At 45.1% G+C, this 24,367-nt stretch overlaps 1 protein-coding gene across 2 annotated transcripts in view; it reads left to right on the plus strand.

Annotated features, from left to right (window-relative positions):
- The window catches only part of TRIM8 (tripartite motif containing 8), a 103,822-nt gene extending 80,890 nt beyond the window's left edge, over positions 1–22,932 (plus strand). For both annotated transcript variants that reach the window (XM_078643661.1, XM_078643662.1), the window contains exons 3-6: positions 3,544–3,777; positions 5,818–5,849; positions 10,899–11,014; positions 20,911–22,932. In XM_078643661.1, coding sequence (XP_078499787.1) covers positions 3,544–3,777; positions 5,818–5,849; positions 10,899–11,014; positions 20,911–21,518 — 990 coding nt within the window. In that variant the 3' untranslated portion in view covers positions 21,519–22,932. The remainder of the gene's footprint in view (positions 1–3,543; positions 3,778–5,817; positions 5,850–10,898; positions 11,015–20,910) is intronic.
- The last annotated feature ends 1,435 nt before the right edge of the window (positions 22,933–24,367 follow it).

Here is a 24,367-nt window from a genome sequence, read left to right on the forward strand (position 1 = left end):
CAGACTCGTATGTATCATGCATGGGAAAAGACATGCAGCGGGCTTCCTTGAAAGCAACACAATGTGATGTCCTGCACAGTAGTGCAATCCTTTGACACTGAAAGTTAGTGTTTGAATCCACCTTTCATATTAAATACGACAGACTATGCCCATTCAGTTTTTGACCTCGCAGCAGTGACCGTTCTCTCGTACTTGCACTTTCACAATAAATGTACAGTAGCCTTTTTGAACATTGCTAATAATGGGCACTGCAGTCCGGAAATAAAGAGACCAGTGCGAAATGGTAGTATGCCCTTACTGAAAGTAATGATTATGTGCATTAAAACCATCGCTATTAGACCTAAACGCACTGGTGTTATAATTATTTCAACCCAAATTAGAATTGGCAACACTTCTCTTATCTTCCTCCACTAACTACCAGGGTACATCATACTTACTCAGAAACATAAAGCATGGATTGGAGATGTCATGATTATACACTCCTTGGCCTCTCCCACTGAGACATCTAACAAGTAATATGAACGGCAACAAAATTATAGCAGTGTACAGTAAAAGGTTGCCCAACAGGGATACATATTTACCCCCAGAGAAAAAAATATATAGCTGAAATAGGACAATTACACATAGAAGTTGTTCATTTGAAGAAAAAAAATCGTTGCCTCATACGTATTTAGCCGATGCCTGCATTTGTTTTCACTCGTCGCTCGTGGAATCTGGGCTGGAACTTAATGGAGGATGAAAATCACAATCTCTCCTTTAAACATCTCATCCCTGCAATTCGACAGTACCTAATGCCCTGTAACTCATCTATTATAACTGCAAACATGTACATGATTCCGCATAACCAGCCCCACTAAAGATCACACCTAACGTCTACAAATGTAATCTGCCAGACAGGAACAGAAGTAGATGCATCAAGTGCTTTCTTTAAGAGCACAAGACTAACCCAAATAACCACTGGAAAAACAAACAAGAATTTACAAGTGGGTAACAAAATGCTGCAGCGGGAGGGGGGGCGGGAACGGACAGCGGGAGGGGGTAGTGTCAGACTCGTATGTATCAGGCATGGGAAAAGACATGCAGCGGGCTTCCTTGAAAGCAACACAATTTGATGTCCTGCACAGTAGTGCAATCCTTTGACACTGAAAGTTATTGTTTGAACCCACCTTTCATATTAAATACGACAGACTATGCCAATTCAGTTTTTGACCTCGCAGCAGTGACCGTTATCTCGTACTTGCACTTACACATTAAATGTACAGTAGCCTTTTTGAACATACGGCGCGTGCATTTTAAACAACCCGCCAGGCAGCTCCCACATGTCCTGGGAAAGAGCCAGTTATTCTGTGATGGGCTGAGGAAGGGGCAGTTCCCAGGATCGCTATAATGAATGGATGAAAGGGCTTGAAATGATAGGTTGGGGAGGGAGCAAAGTCAGGTTTACTTTAGGATCTGCACCCGCATAAGATCCAGTGGCATACCACGGGCCGTGTCCCTAGTGCAAGCAAAACATTAGCACTTACACTCACCGGGCTCTCAGGCGGATGCTCCTCTCTCTCTTTGGTGGCGGGTGCGGGACACACGGCCGGTGTGTCTCTCCAAGCAGCGTGGGGCTCTCCTGCAACTCCGGAGCCCCGCCTGCACTCTCCACCGCCCGGCTCTCCTCTCACTCAGGACGTCCTGCGAGGCGGGGTAGGCTCCCGCCCTCGCTTCCTGTCGGCCATTGTTTTTCACGAAACTCCCCGGCCCCGAGCAGGAAGGCGGGTGCCGGACCAGATTCGGGGGCGTTCCCGGGAACTGGCTTTCGGCTGACGTAGCCAAAAGCGAAAAATTCTCGGGAACGCCCCCGAATCTGGTCCGGGATTGACGGACAGAGCCCTCTCCCAATGGCTAGCCTCCATTTATGGAGCTAGCCAATGGGAGGAGGGGGCGGATACCCGACCCCACAGAGAAAAACATAAGATTTTCCTAGCGCATGCGCACTTCGTACGCATTGGCTAGGCAAAACCTAAAAAGGAACAAGCCAGCGCACGTAAACAAAACGCGAGCTGTGGCAGGCCAACAAAAATAGTGCTCTCAAAGTATCCAAAATAACCTGAACAATAATAGTACATGTAACAGGGGCAGTCCTCCTGGGAAGATACCAAAGTCAAAAAGGAGGGGCTACAAAGCGTGTTTACCAAACCAACGCCGGCATTCACAAAGGACAGTAAGCGGAACCAATGAAAACATGGACGGTGCTTGAAGCTCATAATGTAGGTAGAGCATGTCTCAAAGAGAAGGCGCACATGCGCTACCTGGGTGAGACCTAAAAATGTTAAAATGATTAGGCTGGAAACAATCTGATTGGTTTGAAGACCGAATCACTTCGGCAATTATGAAGTTAGTGTAGATGTCTTCCTGAAAAAGGAAAATGGAGCACAAGGTTAGTTTCACTTTACATACTGAGGTTTTGCTTTGCATTGGATATTAATTTCCACCCATCTGCTATCTTTGTAGAGTGTACGGCTTTTATCTATCAAACCACAGATGAAACTCCCAACAGATATTTTCAGTAAATGAATGTGCTCGATCAGAATACATTTCTAAGTGCTGTCGTGAATGATTGGTTTTAAAATGTACACCTATCACTGCATTAGGTTCTTCCAAGCCCTTCAGCACCGTCAGCCAGCGTTACCTGTTTTTCTCAACACAATATCATGGTTTGATTGAAATCCTCAGCACTTGCAGGCATTGTCATGCAATAGCCAGAATGCCTGATTTTTTTTTTTTTTCATTTTATTGGCATATCCATATTTATTTACACTCTTAAAATCGTATTGCTTCCAGATACATTTCTACATTCCCTATCAAGGCCTGTTTTTATTTAGATTTAAATATACCACTATGAAAATGAAGGTTCTGAAATCCTGTTCAAAATCAACTCTGCCTCCACAACCTGCACCTTTGAAACCATGTCCTCCACTTTCTTACAGCCATTACTTGACTCCAGCTTGTTTGACAATATTGCTGCAATCATTTTTTTTTGTTGAAATATTTATATTAACATTTCTGTAATAGAAACTCTGTGCATTACATGTGAAATTGGCTTCATTTCATGTGGTGATCGACATTGAGCATTACAATCTTGCCTCTGGATTGACATCTATCTTGCACTCAATACAGTCAATATTGCTGCAATTATGCTTAATTGGCCCTAGTCCATTATGCCTGGCCAGTGGATTCTGTTGCTGAAAAGACGCACTGTAGTTTATCAATGACTTAAACCCATGAGCTGGGTATCTTAGTGTTTACCTTGCAGCCATGAGAGATTTTACCTCATCTGATCATAAAAAAAAAACTTAAATGAATGTTCTACTGTTCAACCATATTAACATGTCTATAACCCCCTCTCCCGTTTCCTTCTGTGGCACTTCGCCCGCTCCAGAATTTAACACTGGTACCAAAGAAATTATTTTTCTATTGTGGGGCATTTAATGAAAGAATGTTGTCTGTGAATTTGTAGACATACAAATGAAAATGTTGTGTGCTTTTTTTCTCTAGGAGAAGGTGAGCCAGCTGAAAGATGAGGTTCGCTTGCAGTATGAAAAGATGCATCAAATCTTGGATGAAGATCTTAGGAAGACTATGGACATCCTGGACAAAGCTCAGGCAAAGTTTTGCAATGAAAATGCTGCCCAGGTTCTTCACCTGAATGAGCGCATGCAGGAAGCTAAGAAGTTGCTTAGCTCTGTTCAGGTCATGTTCGACAAGACAGAGGACATCAACTTCATGAAGGTACATTATTCTGGTGGTTAATGGTTGGACAACAAATGTCTAAGACTGTGTATGCCCTGATCACTTTACTGTAACCAGAGAAGCTGCAAATGCTCGCATGGTCCCAATTGTAACGCATATCAGGAATGCTGGCATGATCTCAGTGTTTGGGGGGGTGTTACCTTATTTGCATGTTGATGTAGCTCCTCACAAATGAGGAAACACTGTCTCAGCACACAATTATAGACACAGGTTCAGGGGGCACATTGACTGTGCACAACAAAGAGGCACTCTATGTGCCCGCAGAGGGCACCCTTTGGGAGGGGCTAAAGGAGTTACTGTGGAACCCCCTCCTAGACAGCACAAAAAGGCCCTCACTGTTCCTCCATGGGTCACAGGTTGTGAGGGGCTAAAACATTTGCTATGGATTCTTCCACTCTGCAACCACCAGAAGGAGGATTAGGCGGTGGGGGTAATCACGTACTGCAGCCTAATGCCCCAGTTTAAATTGGAGGCCAAGTCACTGCCTCCAGGCTTCTTTAAACAGCTACTCCACCTTTCACTGATGTGTACCACCAAGGTAAGTACATTACGCCTGCTCCGGAGACAGCATATTCATTTTGATAGGGTGCAAAGACCGGGTCTGCATTCACCACACCAAGTTAAAACACGTGCTGCAGTGCATTTTGCACGATCTGACATATGGGCCATGAAATACTGTTACTAACCTACTGTTACAGACTGCACTTTTAAACAAAGAACTCCTGAAACGTGAGGTTTTGATAGGAGACTGGAGGCTTGACTCTCCTGTCATCCTCTTAGCAAAAGTGATACAAAGGTAAAATTGAAGAGCATGTGAGACCTAAAAGGAGTGGAATGACTGGTTGGGCCTGTTGGTAACAGGCTAATAATCCGTTTTTTTTCTTATTTCTGTTGACTATTTTTAAGGAATCATTTTTACAGCAATTAGCATACTTGAGTTGTACTTCATGTAGGTTGGCGAGGTCTCCATTATTAACCTTTAGTGCCAATTAGTTGTATTTAAAATGTGTATATAGCAAATAGTGGCTACCTCGATTAGCTGGTAACATTAATCGACAGCTTCAATTGCACTTTAGCAGATTAAAAAAAAAGACAAAGTAAGATAAGTTTGAAAAAATAACAAACATCTAAAAAAATAGTATTTGAGTTGAAAGAGCGTAAATTAAGTTATAAGGATTAGTTTTGGCCACTGCAGGGCATTAAAGGAAAAGTGCAGAGGAACTGGCCACATAAGTAGCGAAATGAGGGGTCATAGAGGTTAGAAGAAGGTGGTAATTGGTATACTATATTTTTTGGGGGGGGAAGTGAGAACAAAATCAAGTTGACACATGAGGACCACTGGAAAATCGTTTTTTCAGATTGTGTGTTTAAATCTTTGCTTTCGGACAATATTCTCTTTCAAACCAGGTTCAAATTCATGATTTTGAAGATAAAATGAAGCTAAAGTTGTGTGTTGAAAACCCCCCCCAAAAAAAACATTATTCCTAATGGCGAATTTCCTATCAGACGTTTTTTTCCTAAAAGTAAAGACTGTCCCACTTGGAACACCTTCTGTTGTAGCCATTTAATATAGTGTTTGCACAAAGCTGAGCTTTAGTTACCATTGTCCAGTTGTGCTGTAGGTGTCTGACCTGTTATTGTCTTCCAGCAAGTATTGTTGAGATATGGGCGACTCCATATGTGAACATTCTTTTGAGTACCTTTCAATGCTAAATAGTGGACCAGGATTACAAAATTGATTGCTGCAAGCCAGTGAAATAGGTTCCTACTATGAATATTCTTTTAGAGTGATGAGCATGCAGGGTCAGCTTCTAAAGTCTGATGTGAGGGCACTAGAATGAAATAACCCTTCAAGCAAGCAGCTCCTCCAGCATGTCTTAATTTGCTTTGAAAGGAGCCCCGAGTAATAGTTTGTTCAAGTTGTCTCCTGGAGTGACTGGTTCTCAAAGGTATCCAAGACCATGTTGCCCTTATTTCAGCAAGCAACTGCCACTAACTGCCTTTCCTTTTCCATCCTAGAATACAAAGTCTGTGAAAATCTTGATGGACAGGTAAGAGCTAATTATTTTTTCTAACTGCATGCGCTGTCGAATACAGTCTCTGTGCAATATGTTAGTTATCTTGTGCCTAGTTGGATGGATAATGAGTCATATTTAGAGGATAGTTCTATTGTGTGATAAGAACATGTTCGAGATATCGAGCTATTGCACTGTCTGGCTGCCTCTGCTAAGTTGTGAATATTGCATTGTCACTTTGAAAATTGTCCTAGGAAGAATGGACTGAACCTCCAGCAAAATGGGAAATGTCCTTATCTGGATAAGCGTTTGAGCATTGACTCAAATTCAGACACCCCATATGGTAGGAATATGAAGGGATTTTTTTTTTCATTGGCACAACACAGCTTAATCGTAGACTGGAAGGTTTCTACTTCAGGTTAGGTGGATCCAAGGCACTGAATGAAAACCTCAGTTCAAACATTGTGTTTTGTTTTTTAATTGTTTACATAGTTATCTTTACTGCTTCAAAAGTAAGGGCTCATGCAACAAAAATAATGGTTGCTATTACATGCTATTACCTGGCAACACGCGCATTGCTTGGTCATGGATGTAAGTAGTGAAAATGTGCTAAACCAGTGGTGGAAAAAATCATTAACTGCTTAAATTAGTAAAATTGCTGGATTCCTGAATATCTCTGATCCTCCTTCTACATCTTTCTCCTGATCTCCATTTTGGGTATTGCGATGCCCGTCTCTCCCCCATCAACACATACACACATCTACCATGAGGGACTGCCTACCTGTGATAGGATATTTGCACCATCGCACTCCTTGCCTCAGACCCCTTTGCATGTTTGTATCCCTTAGAGCGTACTCATTCTTTCTGCATTCCGATAGACGGTATAAAAGTGGTGAATAAATTGATGGTGGGTGATTTCTCTGTAAAAACGTACTGTCCCAGTGCAGCTGTCATTAGGGCAACTAGTAGGATGGCACCAGCATAGAGGTGTTAGAGTGGCTCTTTGCGACCAAGTTATGCTATTCAATCAGGGTAGCAGTGCTTGCAGTGGAGCGCTTATCTAAATGTAGTATTAATATGCAAAGCCCCCACTTTAATAGAAGTGTTTTCAAATAAATCCAGAATTTCACGATGGAGACACAAGTCAAAAAATTGGCAGGTTCACGCTTTGGCATTTTAAGATCTCGAAGGAAATTCTTGCAGATGCTACCTTTCCCTACTAGAAGGATAGTGGTGCAGTCTTAAAAAAAAAAAAAACTCCTTGATTACGGCAACTCCCTGTATCTTGGGAGTCCGAAATATGTGATCTAAATGACACCGTAGGAATTCTTCAAATCGACCAATCGACCAAAGCATCAGTTAGCCAGACCATCTCTGCACTGGCTTCCTGTTTCAAAAGAAATTCTCTTCAAGACACTCTGTTGCACAGCAGGCCATCTGTGGAAAAGGCCCATCTATAATTAGATCCCTGCTTACCCCCTAAGCTCCAGGATGGGCCCTTTGCTCTAACCAACCAGAGACCTCTGGTAGTGCCTAAGATCAAAAGAGCAGGGAATGGAGGCCGCCTTTTTGTTTTCTTCACCTCCAGGCTCTGGAGTGCTCTTCCACATTCCCTTAGTCAGCTGTCAGAAGCCTGTTTGAGGATAATGCTAAAAACCCATCTTTTTTTAAATCTGGCTTGAGGAAATAGTTCATCTCAGTTTCGTGGAGGGGTTGTTTTGCATCAAGTGACAGGAGGCACGGTTGGGTAACCATGCGCTATAAAAGTACAACTGAATTGGATTTCAAAATTCCTCAATTAGACTAATTGGAACAGAGCATTTATCAGAAGTCCCATATTGTCTTGCTTACCACATGAATGTACTTTCAATTGATAGATGCCTTCATATACCAAAGGCCCTTACGGTGGCATCCTTGATTCTCTGCTGCAGGTGCTCACTGCACTGCACAGCCCAGCCTGCAGCACGGCTAAGCTGCTAGAAGAATTGCCAACTAGGTCTGTCAGTGTGCGTAACTGTTGCTAATTTATGGAAAAAGCTGCCACTGGTGACACTTCCTTAGCCATAGTTACTCCTCCTTCCTTTTTAATATTTTGCCACAATTCTTCTCTTCTGGGAAAGGGATGCAGATAAATAATTTGCAAGTAATATCCTAGATGTTCAAAAGCTGTGGAAAAATAGAAAAATTTGACCAGCAATAAAATTGATGTAATCCACAGAAAAAAGCACGCTGAATTTGGACTGTCTCAGGCCATCGATGTCAAAGTAGCTCCAGAAGGGATTGCTCCATGACCGATTTCCTGGATAACCATTGACCGTGAATGAGCTTTGTTTAGAAGAACTATGTGAATTAATTTTGTCTGGGTGTCCTGTAAATATGGCATGGATTTGGAAAAAAAACACTGGATTGGTTCCGCACCACAATAACAAAATCCATAACTGTACATAATTATTAACAGTAAAACCTAGTCACTGCTAATGCAAAATAGTCTTGTCATTCATCCGATGGTTGCTTAGGAGACTGCGTTTTATTCGATTACAAGTAAAATTGGACACTATCCACCCTTTGCCATATGTTCTCAATGGAACCTACTGGCTTTACGCTATCCTAATGCTATGGTTATCAAACCATTTGCCCCAGGACATTTCATTATGAATGTGGATGGATATTGGACATCTACATAACTTCCGTTTTATTTTGGATTATTTGTTAATACTGCAAATATAAACCACTTGGTAGTAATAGCTCTGCGCAATTAACAGCACCAGTTACAATTGGACAATAACAGATTTTGATTGATCTGTGGCTGGTCTTCCATTTTGCCCTGAAGAAGTCCTATGTCAAGAGGACGAAACGCGTTGGCTGATGAAAAAACCTTTTTTTGATTAAATGGAATAACAAAATTAGACAAGACGATTTTGCATTAGCAGTGACTTGATTTTACTGGTAATAATTATGTACAAATACGGATTGGTATTGACAGATTGTGGTGCGGAACCAATCCAGTGGTTTTTTTGTGGTGTATCCCGTTCAGTGGGGAGGTGCTTCTGGACAGGGGGCCCTTTTGGTTTGTTAGCACACATTTTTGTCTATTGTTTATACTGTATGGGTGATTGTACAGGTGCTGCATTTTGTGTATGGTCCACTATCCATTGCTGTAGGTTTATATGACATGGATTTGGCTCTCCAGGTCTTGGTAATATTTTACAAGCCCACAGTGGTGGCTGGAAACGTTTGAAAGTGGAGGGGCGTAGGTTCCGAATGAGTGACTTGTAGCGAGCAAGCTCAACTGTTATAATGTTGGGGTTCTTCCCCATAGAAAAGTTAGAAAAAAGAGGGTAAATTGTGCATTTTCAAGCAAATTTGAAGAGGATAGAAGGTTAATAAGGAAAGTGTCGTTATGACCTCAAAGATTTTACACTGATGTAGGTAGCTGCTAATTCAGTATAACTACAGAACTGCATAACAGTCTTTAAGAGATCAATGCGGAGTACCACACAATTCCTTATTTACTGATACCTGTGCAAATGAAATCTTCTGAGGAAATGCAAGTTATTGTAATTTGTTGGACTTGCTATGACAGCAAGGAATAAAACCTCTATTAGTTAATGCAGTGCACCAGAGAGTCGCAGAATTGAATCATGGGTCTGCATTGTGCATTCTGTGCATTTTCCTTCATTGCGCTGGATGTCGCTTTAAAACGGTGCGCACAGTGCAAAGAAGGAAAATGCACCGCATTATGGATGTACTGCCCCCAAAAGCTTTAAAGCAGCTCCGTGTTTTCACAGTGCATGCGGCAACCCGCCTGCACTTTGAAGGGGGATTAGAGATCCCCTTGTGGGTGGGTGCAGTCAGTGACGGCACCCGCTTGCAAGGAGATGTCTACGGGGGTCCATAGGGCCCCTATTCCCCCCCTCCAGAGGGCTGCTCTCAGTGTGCTGAGTGTGCTGGTGCACTCAGTGCGCCTCCTGAGAGCTTCTTTGCCTCTGCGCCCGTGTCTGCAATACGAAATTCCCTCATTTGCATATGGCACCCCACCATGAAACTGAGGGAACGCCCTCTGAAGATAGCACTGGCGCTTTATGTACGCCCACACCTTCGGTATTACAGCAGTGGCTGCACAAGCACCTGTGGTCCCTTCTGTAATACCAAACGCCTGTTGTGCCCCCAGGACACTTTGCGTAATATGACGCTGTATTGCACAAAGTGCCCCAGGGGCTCAACGGGCGTTAGCACCTGCTTTGCGCACCCCCAGGGCACTTTGGTATTACAGAAAGGCCTGAAGACGCTTGTGCAGCCCTTGCTGTAATACCCATCGCTGGCGGTTTATCTTCAGGGGGCGTTCCCTTATCCTATGCAGTGCAATGCAGGCTAGTATTAGGAACTTCGTCTGGCAGCCAATCCAGACACCACTCCCATGCTGTTACACATCATGAACGCAGCGCCAGGATTGGCGTGAGCAGGCAATCGCCCCACTCATTTGGAAACAAGAGGTTGCAGCTTTGATCAACCCCTGTTCCCTAATATGCAGATGGAGAGGCATCTAGTGCGCATGTCAGGCTGGCCAGGGAAAGGTTGCTGGCCAACCTGCACATTGGACCTTGGTGCCCTGCGCTCGCTTGCTGCCGGCTCCAGTATACTGCAGAGGTGTCTATCAGAAATCAAACCCCCACCCATATGACTACAGAAGTTAGGCTGGCTGCTGCGGGCACAGACATGAAGCAAGCAAAGTTAATTTACGTATGTGCCGGTCATAAAAGGGGACTAAAAGAGGAGTGTGGTAACGTCCCAACGCAGGAACCGCTCTTGCAAGCCTATTGTTAGAGACATTTTAGTTATCCAGTAGGCGCCCGGTAAGGACTATTTTAATTTTTTTGTCTCGTATGCGTGCTGTTAAATATTTCCATGTAAGGAAGTTGATATTTGATCACTCTGATAATTGAGGGGTTTTTCCAAGTGGGTCTACTTTAGCTTTTTTTGGTTCGCTCTGAAGTGCTTTTATTCAATTTTAACGTTGTGTATTGTGTACACTAGTAACTTCTGAAATAAAATGTATGTTTGTGTATATCTTTCTTGACATAATAGAACGCAGAACTGCACAGGAGGCACTCTCCCTCCTGCCAAAATTGGACACCTGAACTCCAAACTGTTCCTGAATGAGATTGCCAAGAAAGAGAAGCAGCTGAGGAAGATGTTGGAAGGTAAAAATGGCGCCTCTGCCAGTTGCATCGTGTGCATCACGCTGAAGCCTGTGTTGTGTTGGAGTTCATGTGTAGAACTGTACATGAGGGGTCATAGGCCCACATGCATCAAACTAAATTGCATTCGCAAACGGTGCGAATCACAAAATTCAGCCGTTTGCGAATGCAATTCTTTGTTTTGGGATGCATTAACCTTTTTGGCTTTTTCGCAATTTAAGAAATCGCAATTTTTTTGTGATTTCTTAAATTGCGATTGCATTTATGAAATCGCAATTTTGCGATTTCTTAAATACAATGCATCTTAAAAAATTTGCGAATTTGCAGATTAAAAGTGTTAAATTAACGTGAAGTCAACCTTCATGGTAATTTAAGAAAAGTTTCAAAAATGCACAAAAGTGCATTTTTGACACTTTCATTTTACACTCACACATGCCCTTGGGCATGTATGTGTGAAAAATGGACTGTATGTTACATTTCAGGGGTGCAAAGGGGGGGGGGGTACTTGGGACGCCCCTGCACCCTAGAAATTGCATTCTCATTTTTCGATTCCTCAATTGCGAATTGCAAAATGAGAATGACTTCCCATTGATTCCTATGGGCCTCTTGGCCCATAGGAATCAATGTAAAGAAATTCCTTATTTGCGATTCGCACAATTGGGAATCGCAAATAAAGAAAAATAAGAAATCGCAAAAAAATATGCGCATTTTTAATGCATAGGTATTTGCGATTTCTAAATTGCGATTCCTTAATTTTCGCAATTTACGAATCGCAAATACCAACAATGATGCATGTGGCCGATAATAACTTTTGCTTTTCCAGTCATTAGCTGAACGTCGCATCTAAAGTGACTTTGCCTTAATATTGTGATGCTGTGTGGTTCCAGTAAGTTGCTTTCGGACCCACATTTCCTTCCCCTGTCATGATTCTTAGGTAGAATCCACTGATTACCAGATGTGGGAAGATGAATAGTGTGGAAGTGGTTCTTTGGTTCTTTCATGACTGATCAGTGGTTGTTTCCGACGCCACATACTCCAAATAGGAAACGATGAATAGTGTGGAAGTGGTTCTTTGGTTCTTTCATGACTGATCAGTGGTTGTTTCCGACGCCACATACTCCAAATAGGAAACCTCCTGTGTTATTTACCCACTTAGTAAACTATGGGTTTTCTATGGATTTTTTTTAGTTCTGGGTCGGCAAAAAAGCTTTATAGACGAGACATGAGGTTATATGTGCCGTGGAATGTGGACCTCATGAAGGCTGATTTCAGATAGAGTGCATTCAGATCTGGCAACAGGAACCCTGATCAAAGATCCTACTAAATAGGAGAGACAAGCTTCCTACGCAAAACATTCACATTCATAATGTATTTAATCTTGCAGCATATCTATGCCTAGATGTAGTGCTATTTTTTTCTGTCTTGAGAAACAAAAGGGCTTCATAAGTTTTATCTGTGGAAACATAAAGGTAATGCCAATCAATTAGTCGACTTGAAGAGCGCGGTTGTCATCCGTAAGGGTATCATGGTAGGTTCCTGGTGATCAGCCGAATTAACAGGCCTTCAGCAACATATGGAACTCCTGATGGGAGGGGGATGGTTGGGGGGTGGTTGGGGGGGTGGGTAGTCCTTAGTTGTAGGGGTAATTCGCTCCATGTCTTCGCTGCCAGGTAGGAATAGTGTTCTCCTCTCGGGGCCGAACTGGCAGTAGCGTGCCCCGGGCATTTCCCTGTGGGCTGCCAGGGTGGGTGGGTGGGGGGGGGAGGGGAGGGGAGGGGGGGGAGTTGGCAATATAGGCCCCCTGTAACAAAATTGGCTGAAACCGGCCCTAGCAAACAGGTCAGCTGCACCCCCCTCCTGGGGGCCGGCCGAGCAGTTTGCCAGGGCCGGTTTCAGTTTCCAGTCCGGTCCTGCCTCCACTCTGGCTTCGCCGGATGCAGGGGGTGTGGGTTAGCGAGAGGGAGGCAGGACAGAGGTGTCGGGTGGGCTGGTGAAAGTTCATCCAGTAGTTCATGTAGGCTGGTCTGCTGTTGTGTAGGGCCTTGAAAGCGGGAGTATGATCAGTACTCAAAGACATTTCCCAAAAGATAGTTACTCAAAAGCTTGGGTGCCAAAACAAAGCTTTTGCCATTTCCCGCAGAGGTTATGGATTTTGAATTTCAAAGAAATTGTTTGATGCTGTTGGTATGTTTGTGAGGGTGGGGACAGTGGCTGATTGTTGGGAAAGTGAGTGGTGTTTTTGCATGTTGGTCTCCAGCAGGTGATCCTACATAGTCCAATTTTTCAATATCCTCTGCAGGGATCACTTGAAATTCTCATGGGCCTTTGAGTGTTATTGTCACCTCTTTAAATTGAATTATTTCTTCATCAAAGGAGCATCACAACCCTGGACTGCTCTTAACAGATCGTCCTATTTGCAATTCTGCAAATTGGAACCTGTGACCTTTTCATTATATAGTTTTTAACTCGTGATCTTAGCTATTTTGTTTTTCTCTATACTATTGTGCGTCCTTCCAGTGTGATGTTGTGCACTTTAAATTGCGTTGCACTTTTGATGTCCTCAGTATGCTCTTTGTATAATCCCTAGCAGTCGGAGTGGGGGCTGATGGGTGCTGGGAGTAGATTTACCATTAAGGAAACCGTCGCGCAAGACGATTTTTAGTGGCCATAAATAAAGACGCCTTTAAATTCTGTCTTTAAAAACGGAAGTCAAGTGTCAGGCTATGTCTGCTGTCAAATTGGTGCTTATTCTTTTAACATGGGGATTGGGTGTTCGAGGCATGTGGGCTGCTAAATTCATATCTTTTGCATTAGATCGCCGCCTAGTGTTGGGTCCGGATGATCGCACATTGTTGTCCTGGAAGAGTCTTCGAAGTATCCTGAGATAGGTGGCTCCTCCCCTGGACTACAGTGCGCATGGGCATCGGCTCCATCCCCAGATTGTTTTTTTCCGCCATTGGGTTCGGATGCGGTCTCGACGTCTCTGTCGAAACCGAGAAAAACTAGCTTTTTACGGCCAAAAGGCCTTACTTTCATCGCGTCGGTATTGTTTGCGCACGGTCTCGAGTTCTTCCGTCTCTTTGAGTCGGATTCTACGGAGTCGTATCACTCTTCGGACATCGAGGCCTTTTCATCGCAACACGACCGCAACTTTTCAGCATGGAGCGGAGCCCGTTTAAATACTGTCCCGTCTGTGGGTCGAAATACCCACATATCGATGTGCACCCGGTCTGTAACAAGTGCCTCTCGCCGGACCACAACGAGGACAACTGCATGGCCTGCTCCAGATTCAGGTCAAAGAAGACTCTCAAGCTTCGGCGCGCGGTGCGCCTTGAGGCCAGACAAGCGGCCCCGGATCCAGAAAACATCTTCGGCGACCAAGAGGATTGCCGGAGCCATCATCTTCAAATTTCACCGCCCGCGACGGACGTCGAGGCAGATCCGGAAGACGACGATGGAGTCGTGGGTCAAGGCCTTGAATACGTCGACGAGGTAGGGGACGTCGAAGAAGTTTATGGGGCCGCGGAAGATAGCTCGGGTGATGAGCTATGCCCCGAAGGTTATGCGGATCAGGCTCGGGTCACGGGATCGCCAGTCGGCCTTACCCAAGACCCCGTACCGCAAGCCACGGCCCCGCCTTCAGGCCCGGCCACGGACATACTTGCTGTGCTGCCCGTAGCGAAACCGAAAGTGAAACCAACGGTATCGACTACACCTAAAATGGCCGAACCGAAACCGAAACTTACGGATTCGAGCGTCCCTAAGATGGCGGCCGTTCCACCGAAGAAACCGAAACCAGCTGCCTCATCGACTCCGTCGGCCTCCGGTCCACAGAAGTCGAAGAAAACTGTCGATCAGACAGTGTCGACATCGTCCACAGAAGAGGTTTCCTCTAAGAAGGGAGTTCGGCACGGGTCGACCGGTGCGACGCCTTCAAAGCCGGCGACAAGACTCCGGTTCCGACTGGGACGTCAGTCGGGCGTGTGGTGGAGACGGAGCCGGCAAAATCACACGGATCGAAAGCTGGAAGCTCAACACATCGGTCCAAGGACTCTGTGTCTACGGCTGCAGCGTCAACGTCTAGGACTCAGACGGGCCAACAAGACGTCGGATCCGAGGCCAAGGTGAAGGCCTCCTCATCGGCGCCAAGTGCCGCTGTGAGTGACGCGTCCCCCATCGCCGCTTCACTACAGAGAATTCGGGAGAAGGCATCTGCGCCGTCGGCTCCGATGCCATCGCACCAGAAGCCGATGGACTTGCCGGCGAAGCCTGCTGGTAAACTTCTCTTCATTCTGCCGCCCAAGGAGGCTCCGAAGGCCTTTACGCCAAAATCGGCGCCAAAGACATCGGAATCGTCAACGTCTGGAGCACTGACAGGTCGACTACTCGACTCAGGAGAAGATTCTGAGCGTTTTATCGACGCAGACACGTGCAAATTGACCCTTTACAAAAGAAAGATCACTTCGCAACCAGTGGACTCCTATGTTATCCCACTGAAGAAGAAAAAGCTTGCTCAGGACGCTTCAGTCCTGATGGAACCTATCCAGCCTCCCCCTAGAAGGAGCCCAACACCTTCTCCAGACCACTCTGAGGGTGAGGGTTATGGTGAAGATGACCAATACAATTTCCCTGTCAATGAACCCGATGCACAGCAAGATTCCTATGACGACATAGGTGACCAAGGCACACAGGATGTGGGGCAGGACCAACAGCCTTTCAGTGCACGTGCATCCCCAACAGAAGATTCTGCAGGTTTTCATGCACTCATTGAACGGGCAGCTGCTAATCATGATGTGGACATGCATGCTGACCCAGTAGAAGAAGACTTTCTATATGACACTTTTTCAGTCTCTGAAAGGACAGTAAAGACACTGCCTATGCTCAAGGGGGTCCTTAAGCATGCTGCGGACATCTTTAAAGAACCCACCAGGGCGAGGGTGGTCAATCCACGCATCGAGAAGAAGTACAGACCAGCCCCTGCAGACCCTGCATACATTCGGGGACAGTTGCCTCTTGACTCCCTTGTGGTCGCAAATGCCCGCAAACGGGCGAACTCCCAAACGACGGGTGAAGCTCCTCCCCCGGACAAGGAGTCAAAAGTGCTGGAGGCAGGGGGCAAAAGGGTAGCTGCGCAGGCTGCCAATTTCTGGCGTATTGCCAATACACAGGCACTATTGGCACGTTATGATAGGGCGCATTACGACACCCTAGAGCAAGTTTTACAACACCTGCCTACGCAGTTTCAAGAGGCTACCAGACTGCTTATAGAGGAGGGAAAACTTATCTCCAACGCAGCCATAAAGTGTGCACTTGATGCCGCAGACACAGCAGCTAGGGCTATTAACACTAGCGTCATGCTGAGACGGCAGGCGTGGCTCCGCATATCGGGGTTTAAACCGGACATTCAAACAACCATACTCAATCAGCCCGTCAATCCTGATAGACTGTTTGGTCCTGATGTTGACACCACCCTCAAAGATTAAGAAAGACAACGAAACTGCTAAATCTATGGGGGCCCTACAATCACAACAGTTCCGGGGCAACACTTTTCGTCGCTCAGGTGCACGTGGAGTCACCAGAGGACAGATGGGTCAACAGTCACAGTTCTCCAGAGGTGGAGCACAGTCCTCGTACCCCAAGCAGAACAAAGGGGGTTATCGAGGAAACAGCACCAGAGGGCGTGGCAGAGGAAACAACAATTCCCGTTCCTGTGCCCCAAACAAACAGTGACTCTCTGTCACTGCCCCCCGACCATTTAACACCTGTCGGGGGGAGGCTCCAGCAGTTCCTGCCAGTCTGGACAAACATCACCACAGACAGGTGGGTGCGACAACTTGTCCAGTACGGTTATTGTCTAGAGTTAAAGTCCACTCCACCCAACATTCCACCAAGGCAACGGCCTATGTCCGCAGAGCATTTGCACTTATTGCAGCAGGAAGTGGTGGTGATGCTGCAAAAAGGCGCAATCGAGCTCGTGCCGGTGGAAGAGGAAGGCACGGGGGTATATTCCCTGTACTTCCTTATTCCAAAGAAGGACGGATCTCTCAGACCCATTCTGGATCTGCATCCCCTCAACCTGTATATACTGTCAGAACATTTCCATATGCTTACACTGCAACAGATCCTTCCCTTGTTAAACCAAGGGGACTTCTTAGCAACCTTAGACCTCAAGGATGCATATTTCCACATTCCACTACACCCGTCCCACAGAAAATACCTCAGGTTCACTATACAAGGCAAGCATTACCAGTTCAAGGTCCTACCCTTCGGGGTGACCACAGCCCCAAGAGTGTTTACCAAGTGTCTGGCGACGGTAGCGGCGCACCTCAGGAGGCAGAACATCCATGTCTACCCCTACCTGGACGACTGGCTCGTTCAAGCCAAGTCGGAACAACAGTGCGCCGCGGACATGTCAACTACCATTCACCTCCTTCACAATCTGGGCTTCTCGTTGAACTACCCAAAGTCGCATCTTCGGCCGGCACATGTCCGGCAGTTTCTAGGTTCGACGATCAATACCCTGGCGGCCATGGCTCAGCCAAACCAAGTCAGGATAGACAGCATGCGGTCTCTAATCCAAAAGTTCAAACCACAACACTCGCTTCCAGCGAGAGTGTTCATGCAGTTAATTGGCATGATGGCCTCCTGCATCTTCATAGTCCCTCACGCACGTTTACATATGCGTCCGCTCCAGGAGTGCTTAGCAAATCAGTGGACACAGGCTCAGGGACAATTGACAGACCTAGTGTTGGTTACCAGTCGGGCATACGACTCTCTGCATTGGTGGACTCCACACAACCTTTGCAAGGGCCGACTGTTCCAGGACCCAGTGCCACAGATTATCCTGACAACGGACGCATCTCTCCAGGGATGGGGAGCTCATCTGCTCACTTACACGGTGCAGTGAGTATGGATGACGCAGCAACAGAAGATGCACATCAACTATCTGGAACTGATGGCAATCTTCATGGCGCTCAAGTCCTTCAATGTACATCTGTGCAACAAGGTAGTGTTAGTCCGGACGGACAACATGACCGCGATGTACTACATTCAAAAGCAGGGGGGCACACACTCGCCACAGCTGTCTCATCGGGCTCAGAGCATGTGGAAGTGGGCCATTCAGAGGAACATTTTCCTCATGGCAGAACACCTTCCCGGCAAGGACAATCAGATGGCGGATCTGCTCAGCAGATACAGCCATCAAATGCACGAGTGGGAGTTACACCCCTCTGTTCTCCGACCGTACTTCCAGCAGTGGGGTCAGCCGGAGATAGACCTGTTTGCCACAAACGAAAACGCAAAATGCCAACACTTTGCCGCCAGGTTCCCTCACCCGCAGTCGCAGGGGAATGCGATATGGATGAACTGGTCAGGCAGATTTGCGTACGCTTTTCCGCCAGCCCCTCTGATCCCGCTGGTGGCAAGAAAACTAAGGCAGCACTCGATGACTCTCATCCTGGTTGCTCCAACGTGGGCGCGCCAAGCATGGTACACCACGTTTCTCGAACTCTCGGTGGTGCCGCATCAAAGGCTGCGCCTCACGCCCAGACTTTTGACGCAGACCCATGGAGACATTCAGCATCCAGATCCGCAACAGCTCAACCTGGCGATCTGGCTCCTGAAGTCCTAGAGTTTGGATACCTTCGCCTACCTCCAGAATGCATGGAAATCATCAAGGAGGCAAGGAAGCCGACTACCAGGGCGTGCTATGCTGCCAAGTGGAAGCGTTTTGTCATTTACTGTACAGCCAATAACATCAACCCGCTAGATGCATCTATCCCTAACATCATTTGCTATCTGTTGCATCTTTACAAGTGCAATCTAGCGTACACGTCCATTCGGATACATCTATCCGCCATAGCGGCTTATCTTCAGAACAGGCAGCATCTCTCAGTCTTCAGAGTGCCTGCCATTAAAGCTTTTCTTGAAGGCCTAAAACGAGTCATTCCCCCAAGAACACCACCAGCTCCGGTGTGGAACCTCAATGTGGTCCTCACCAGGCTGATGGGACCACCTTTTGAGCCATTACACTCATGTGAACTCCAGTTCCTAACGTGGAAAGTAGCTTTCCTAATAGCTATTACGTCACTGAGGCGTGTTAGTGAGCTGCAAGCGCTCACAACCCAAGAGCCATTCATTCAGATTCATCCAAATAGGGTGGTACTGCGTACTAACCCCAAATTCCTTCCGAAGGTGGTGTCACAGTTTCATCTCAACCAAACTATTGACTTGCCTGCATTCTTCCAAAACCCACAAACGGTGGCGGAAAGAATGCTTCATACTTTGGATGTCAGGAGGGCGTTGATGTACTATATTGACAGGACACAACACTTTAGGAAAACAAAACAGCTATTTGTTGCCTTCTCGCCACAGCACAAGGGCAACCCGATTTCCAAGGCAGGAATAGCCAGGTGGATTGTTAAGTGCATCCAAATCTGTTATCAAAAGGCTAAACGTACCTTAACGATACCCCCAAGGGCGCACTCCACACGCAAATTGGGGGCATCTATGGCTTTCCTGGGGAACATTCCTTTAGAAGACATTTGCAGAGCAGCCACGTGGGTTACACCACATACCTTTACAAAACACTACTGTGTTGATGTGCATTCCAAACAGCAAGCGGCTGTAGGACAGGCTGTTCTCAAAACACTTTCAAGTTTCTGCAGCTGGCACGGGCAACCGCCGCTAATGGAGGGACTGCTATATATTCTATGCAAAAGATATGAATTTAGCAGCCCACATGCCTCGAACTGAATATGCTACTTACCAGTATGCATCTGTTCTTGGCATGTAGGGCTGCTAACATTCATATCGCCCACCCTCCTCCCCGGTGCCTGTCGCAGCTGCAGACATATTGTTGCATTCAATCATTAGCATGGACATCCTTTACACTATTTCACTCCATCTCTGCCACAATGGCTAAAACCAATCTGGGGATGGAGCCGATGCCCATGCGCACTGTAGTCCAGGGGAGGAGCCACCTATCTCAGGATACTTCGAAGACTCTTCCAGGACAACAATGTGCGATCATCCGGACCCAACACTAGGCGGCGATCTAATGCAAAAGATATGAATGTTAGCAGCCCTACATGCCAAGAACAGATGCATACTGGTAAGTAGCATATTCATTTACTTTTCTGACTCGGGACTGCAAAGTGAAAGGATTTTTTAAAGTAAATTATGTAACAACCTTGCTGGAGTATGTATTAACAAAATGTAAATACATGCAAATGATCTGTATGCATTCAGCAGTTAGGAAAGCAAAACTGAAGCTCCTTGTTTTGTATTTCTTAAAATTGGAAACCGATTTTAATAGGATAGACAATTCAAGACACTTTACTTAATGATGCGCATATGATATTCACAGAAAACATATTTCCACACACTTTAATTTTTTTAATATAGTTTTAGTGATATAACTGTGTCTGTGCAAATTTAGTGCCCATTTCAGTGGAAAATGTGTGGTCTGTAAATGACAATACACTACCACGAGATGCTTTAGATGCATTCAGAAATCGCTTTGTCTCATGTCTATTAAAGGCAGATGGGTTGCAAAAGTTTGTCCTTCTAAAATGTGGGTTGTGGATCTGAAAAGCTTGGGAAGCACTTCTCTAGGCACAGCCCCCATCCTCCCACTAACAGCAGCTACACTGCAGTATACACACCATAACACCCCATTGGCCATGTGCACTATAAAGCCTGTAACGTTGCATAAGATCATATTCCTGAAATTTACTATGCAGGTCATCATCCAGAAAGAGGTTTATTCTTGGTGGCGAGTGCTTAATTTTATTGGGTAACAAGTATATGCTCAGCTGAGGGCGCATGTAGGACCAGCTGTCCTTATACCTTTTGTTGTATTGCTGATTAATTGCATCATTGTTTATTTTGTTTTCTAGGTCCTTTCAGCACACCGGTGCCATTCCTTCAGAGTATTCCTATGTATCCATGCAGTGTAAGCAGCTCTGGAGCCGAGAAGCGCAAGCACTCCACCGCCTTCCCAGAAGGCAGCTTCCTAGAGCCCGCTTCTGGCACAGTTGGGAGCCAGTACATGAGCCAGTCGGCATCTGCTGGAGAAGGCCAGTCTGCACAGCCCATGGTGCCTTGTAGCTCCACACAGCACATTGTTGGACTTCCCAGTGGCCCGCAGTCCGTTCACTCCAGTTCAGTTTTCAATCCATCTCACTATCCCAATAGTACATCGTCTCAGCAGTCGGTGCTTTCGCAGTATGGTGGTCGCAAAATTCTTGTTTGCTCTGTAGACAACTGTTACTGTTCCTCTGTGTCCAATCACAGTGGGCACCAGCCCTTCCCCAGGTCGGGCCACTTCCCATGGACCGTTTCATCACAGGAGTACTCTCACCCGCTTCCACCAGCAGGCTCTGTACCTCAGTCGCTTCCAGGACTTGCAGTGAGAGATTGGATTGATGCTTCGCAACAGCATGGCCGGCAGGATTTCTATAGGGTCTATGGTCAACCTTCCACAAAGCACTACGTCGCCAGTTAACCAGGAAAGAGTGTCAATTCTTGTCAGCTGTGCATTCAGAGTGAACACTGTGCCCACAGACCTATTTTTGGCGAGGCACGAGTTTAAATTTCAAATTAGAACAAAGTTGAAATCCGTTTTTTCGTTTTCTTTAATTAAAACCTGGTTTTGAGTTTGACCAGTTTTTGTCTTCCCTCTTTTAGAGCTTATAATAGGTAGTCTCCACGTATGTTAAAAGGGACAAACACTCTAATATATAATGTTGCTTTCCTTCCCTCTTTGTTGCATCACTGGATGTAATGTAAGCAAAGATCCATAGGACTGGGTTTCGGAGTTCAAAGGCCACCTATCATTGACTGAAATTGTTTTCATGGACCTGTAAATACATAATGGCAGGAGAAAAATGCACAGAACAAAAGGGAAAAAATCTCTTGTAAACGTGGCATTAGGCTGCTTCCATACTAGTTCCTTAGTTGGTTTCGATGCAAATTCCTCTAGCAAGCACTTTGTATAAATGACGGACTTCCTGTTATACAGTGCAGCGGTATTTATTCTGTAAGCAATTTTAGATGCCAGACGCAAACATTGAAATAAATGTGATCCTTCAGAGGTGAGGGCTCCTCTGCCTCCTCCAGCAACCCCCACTCCCACCAGCCTGTGAGGGAGAAAGTGTACTTGAATAGACATCTATAAAGAACAGACTATCCTATATTTTTTCAGGTGTTGGAAATGATCGAAGTAGAAATGCAGGGATCAGGGAAAGAAGTGTTTGGAAGGAACACTTGCTTGTAAATAATGTTAAGACAAAATACAGGGTATCGTTTTATAACTGTAATTCTGTATCTAATATTTTAAAATTAGCGAAGGGAAAGCAATGAATTGTTTATTCTTACAAAATTATCGGTGGACCAAGTTTAAAGCTGTACATACTGAATGCATGTGTGTTAGATATGTGTATGTATCTATATTTCACACACATGCACAGACTTTAAAAGGTCTTAGCTTACAATTGAAGTAATTCTTTCTTTGAAACATTATTCCGAAATATTTAGAACATTCCAAATCTGATATGTATGAAAAACGTGCAATTGAAAAGTTCCTTCACTTTTAGTGCTTCTATTTACTGATTGGAAGTTTTTTGTTTTTAATATTTACTTGACAATTTCTGTCTGGAGTGCCACAATCATACCTATAAGAAAATGTTTATGTATCTAAAGTGTAACTAAGGTCCAAGCACTTTCCTTTTTCTGCAGGAGCATTGATTAATAAATCGCATAATACCAGATTGTATCAGCGCAGCCAAGCAATACTCATTTCAAAGATGAACATCAGAATCTGAGCAAAGCTTCTGTGGCTCTGCTGAGCAGGCCTACTGTGGCATAGTTTTTTTTCTTCTTCAAATTAATTGTTAATAAATCTTTGTTTCGGATCATCACCTGAGGAGGTTTTAAGGAGACACTGGAGGGGGCAGTTCTAATTGTATTGAGACTGCAGCAAGATGTATGCTTCTCCCGCCCATTCCCCTCTATCTTTTTGCTGGAAGTGATACCTATGAGTGAGACCATGTTCTTTCCCTGCTGATGGAATTTCAAACCACTTTTTTTTGTCTCACTTCCTTCGTAATATGTCTTGATGCAGAACATTTATTAAACAAGCTGGTCTTTAAAAACAGAGAAATATACTATTTATGCAGAGTTCAAACCTTTATCAGTTGCTTTTTTTGTTTTTTAGATTTTGCCTTTACTTTTTTTTTTTTTTTTTTTGACTGTGCCGTAGTTTGGGCACGTATGGTTTGTCTGTAAGAGGTCCGAATAGTTGACTGGAGTAGCTGTGAGAACAGCGGTCCGCCCACCTCCTTTCCCTTCTCTGTGGTCTTCGTTCACGTGTTTTCTGCTCGCAGGGGCTGCTCTTAGTCGATCACCCTGCTACAACGAGATGAAACTTTAAAATGCCAAAATGGGAGGACCATGCACTAAATCCGTTAAGTTCCAATGCTTCTTACCTTCAAATGAAGAAGTGTAAAATGCTGTGAAAAATGCACTGGACCACTCGGTGACATCAGAGTTGTGGGGTGGGAGGAGTACAAAATGATACAAATGTATATATTGACAAGTTTCCTTCATTGCGTGCTGTAGAAACAATGGCGCATACCAAAGTAGACTTCTTACAGAACATATTTGCTCAGTAGCACAGGAACATTTGTTATCTGCTCTAGCCAGTTAAACTCTGAACTGAATTACTGTTGTACTATTAACTATCTTGTGGCTGTTTCGAACTGAGCAGGACGTCCTTTTGTATTCAGGCATGCATAACTCAGCGGTTCTGCATCTGTGTAGCAATTTGTCTATTAACAAGAGGCCTGCTGTAGGAGAGCTGTCAAGGTGGGTTGAACGATAGTTGTATGCAATTATCTTAAACGAGCCACAAGATTGGAGGAGCCGAGTATGCAAGACTATCCAATTGGAACTGGTTTGACGTGAGACATTCTGCCTGTCTGCTGCAAATGTGCTGCTGTGTCTCCGAGGGAAGGTAGGACAAGGCGCGTTTCCTTTGCCCCACCACAGTCTGATATGAGTATCGGATGTATGTGAAGGCCTTGAACTTACTAAATCGATGAAAGAAATAGGGGTGGTGTGGGTTGTATGCGAGGGGGGGAGGCGAGGCGTGGGTTCTGAAGTAAAATGTCCTGGGAACTAAATTGTAAAAAATAAAAAAGGTAATAGCTCTGGCAGATTTTGCTTTTGTTTAGGTTTTTTTCTCTTTACATTTAAAATAGCTGGTTATGCAGGAGTTACCTTCATAACCCTCATTTCATGTCACTTTATCAATATTCTTTAAATAAAAATGTATACACCGAATTGACTACTTTT

The sequence above is a fragment of the Lissotriton helveticus genome, chromosome 5_1 (assembly GCF_964261635.1).
Source record: "Lissotriton helveticus chromosome 5_1, aLisHel1.1, whole genome shotgun sequence".
NCBI classification, from domain to species: domain Eukaryota; kingdom Metazoa; phylum Chordata; class Amphibia; order Caudata; family Salamandridae; genus Lissotriton; species Lissotriton helveticus.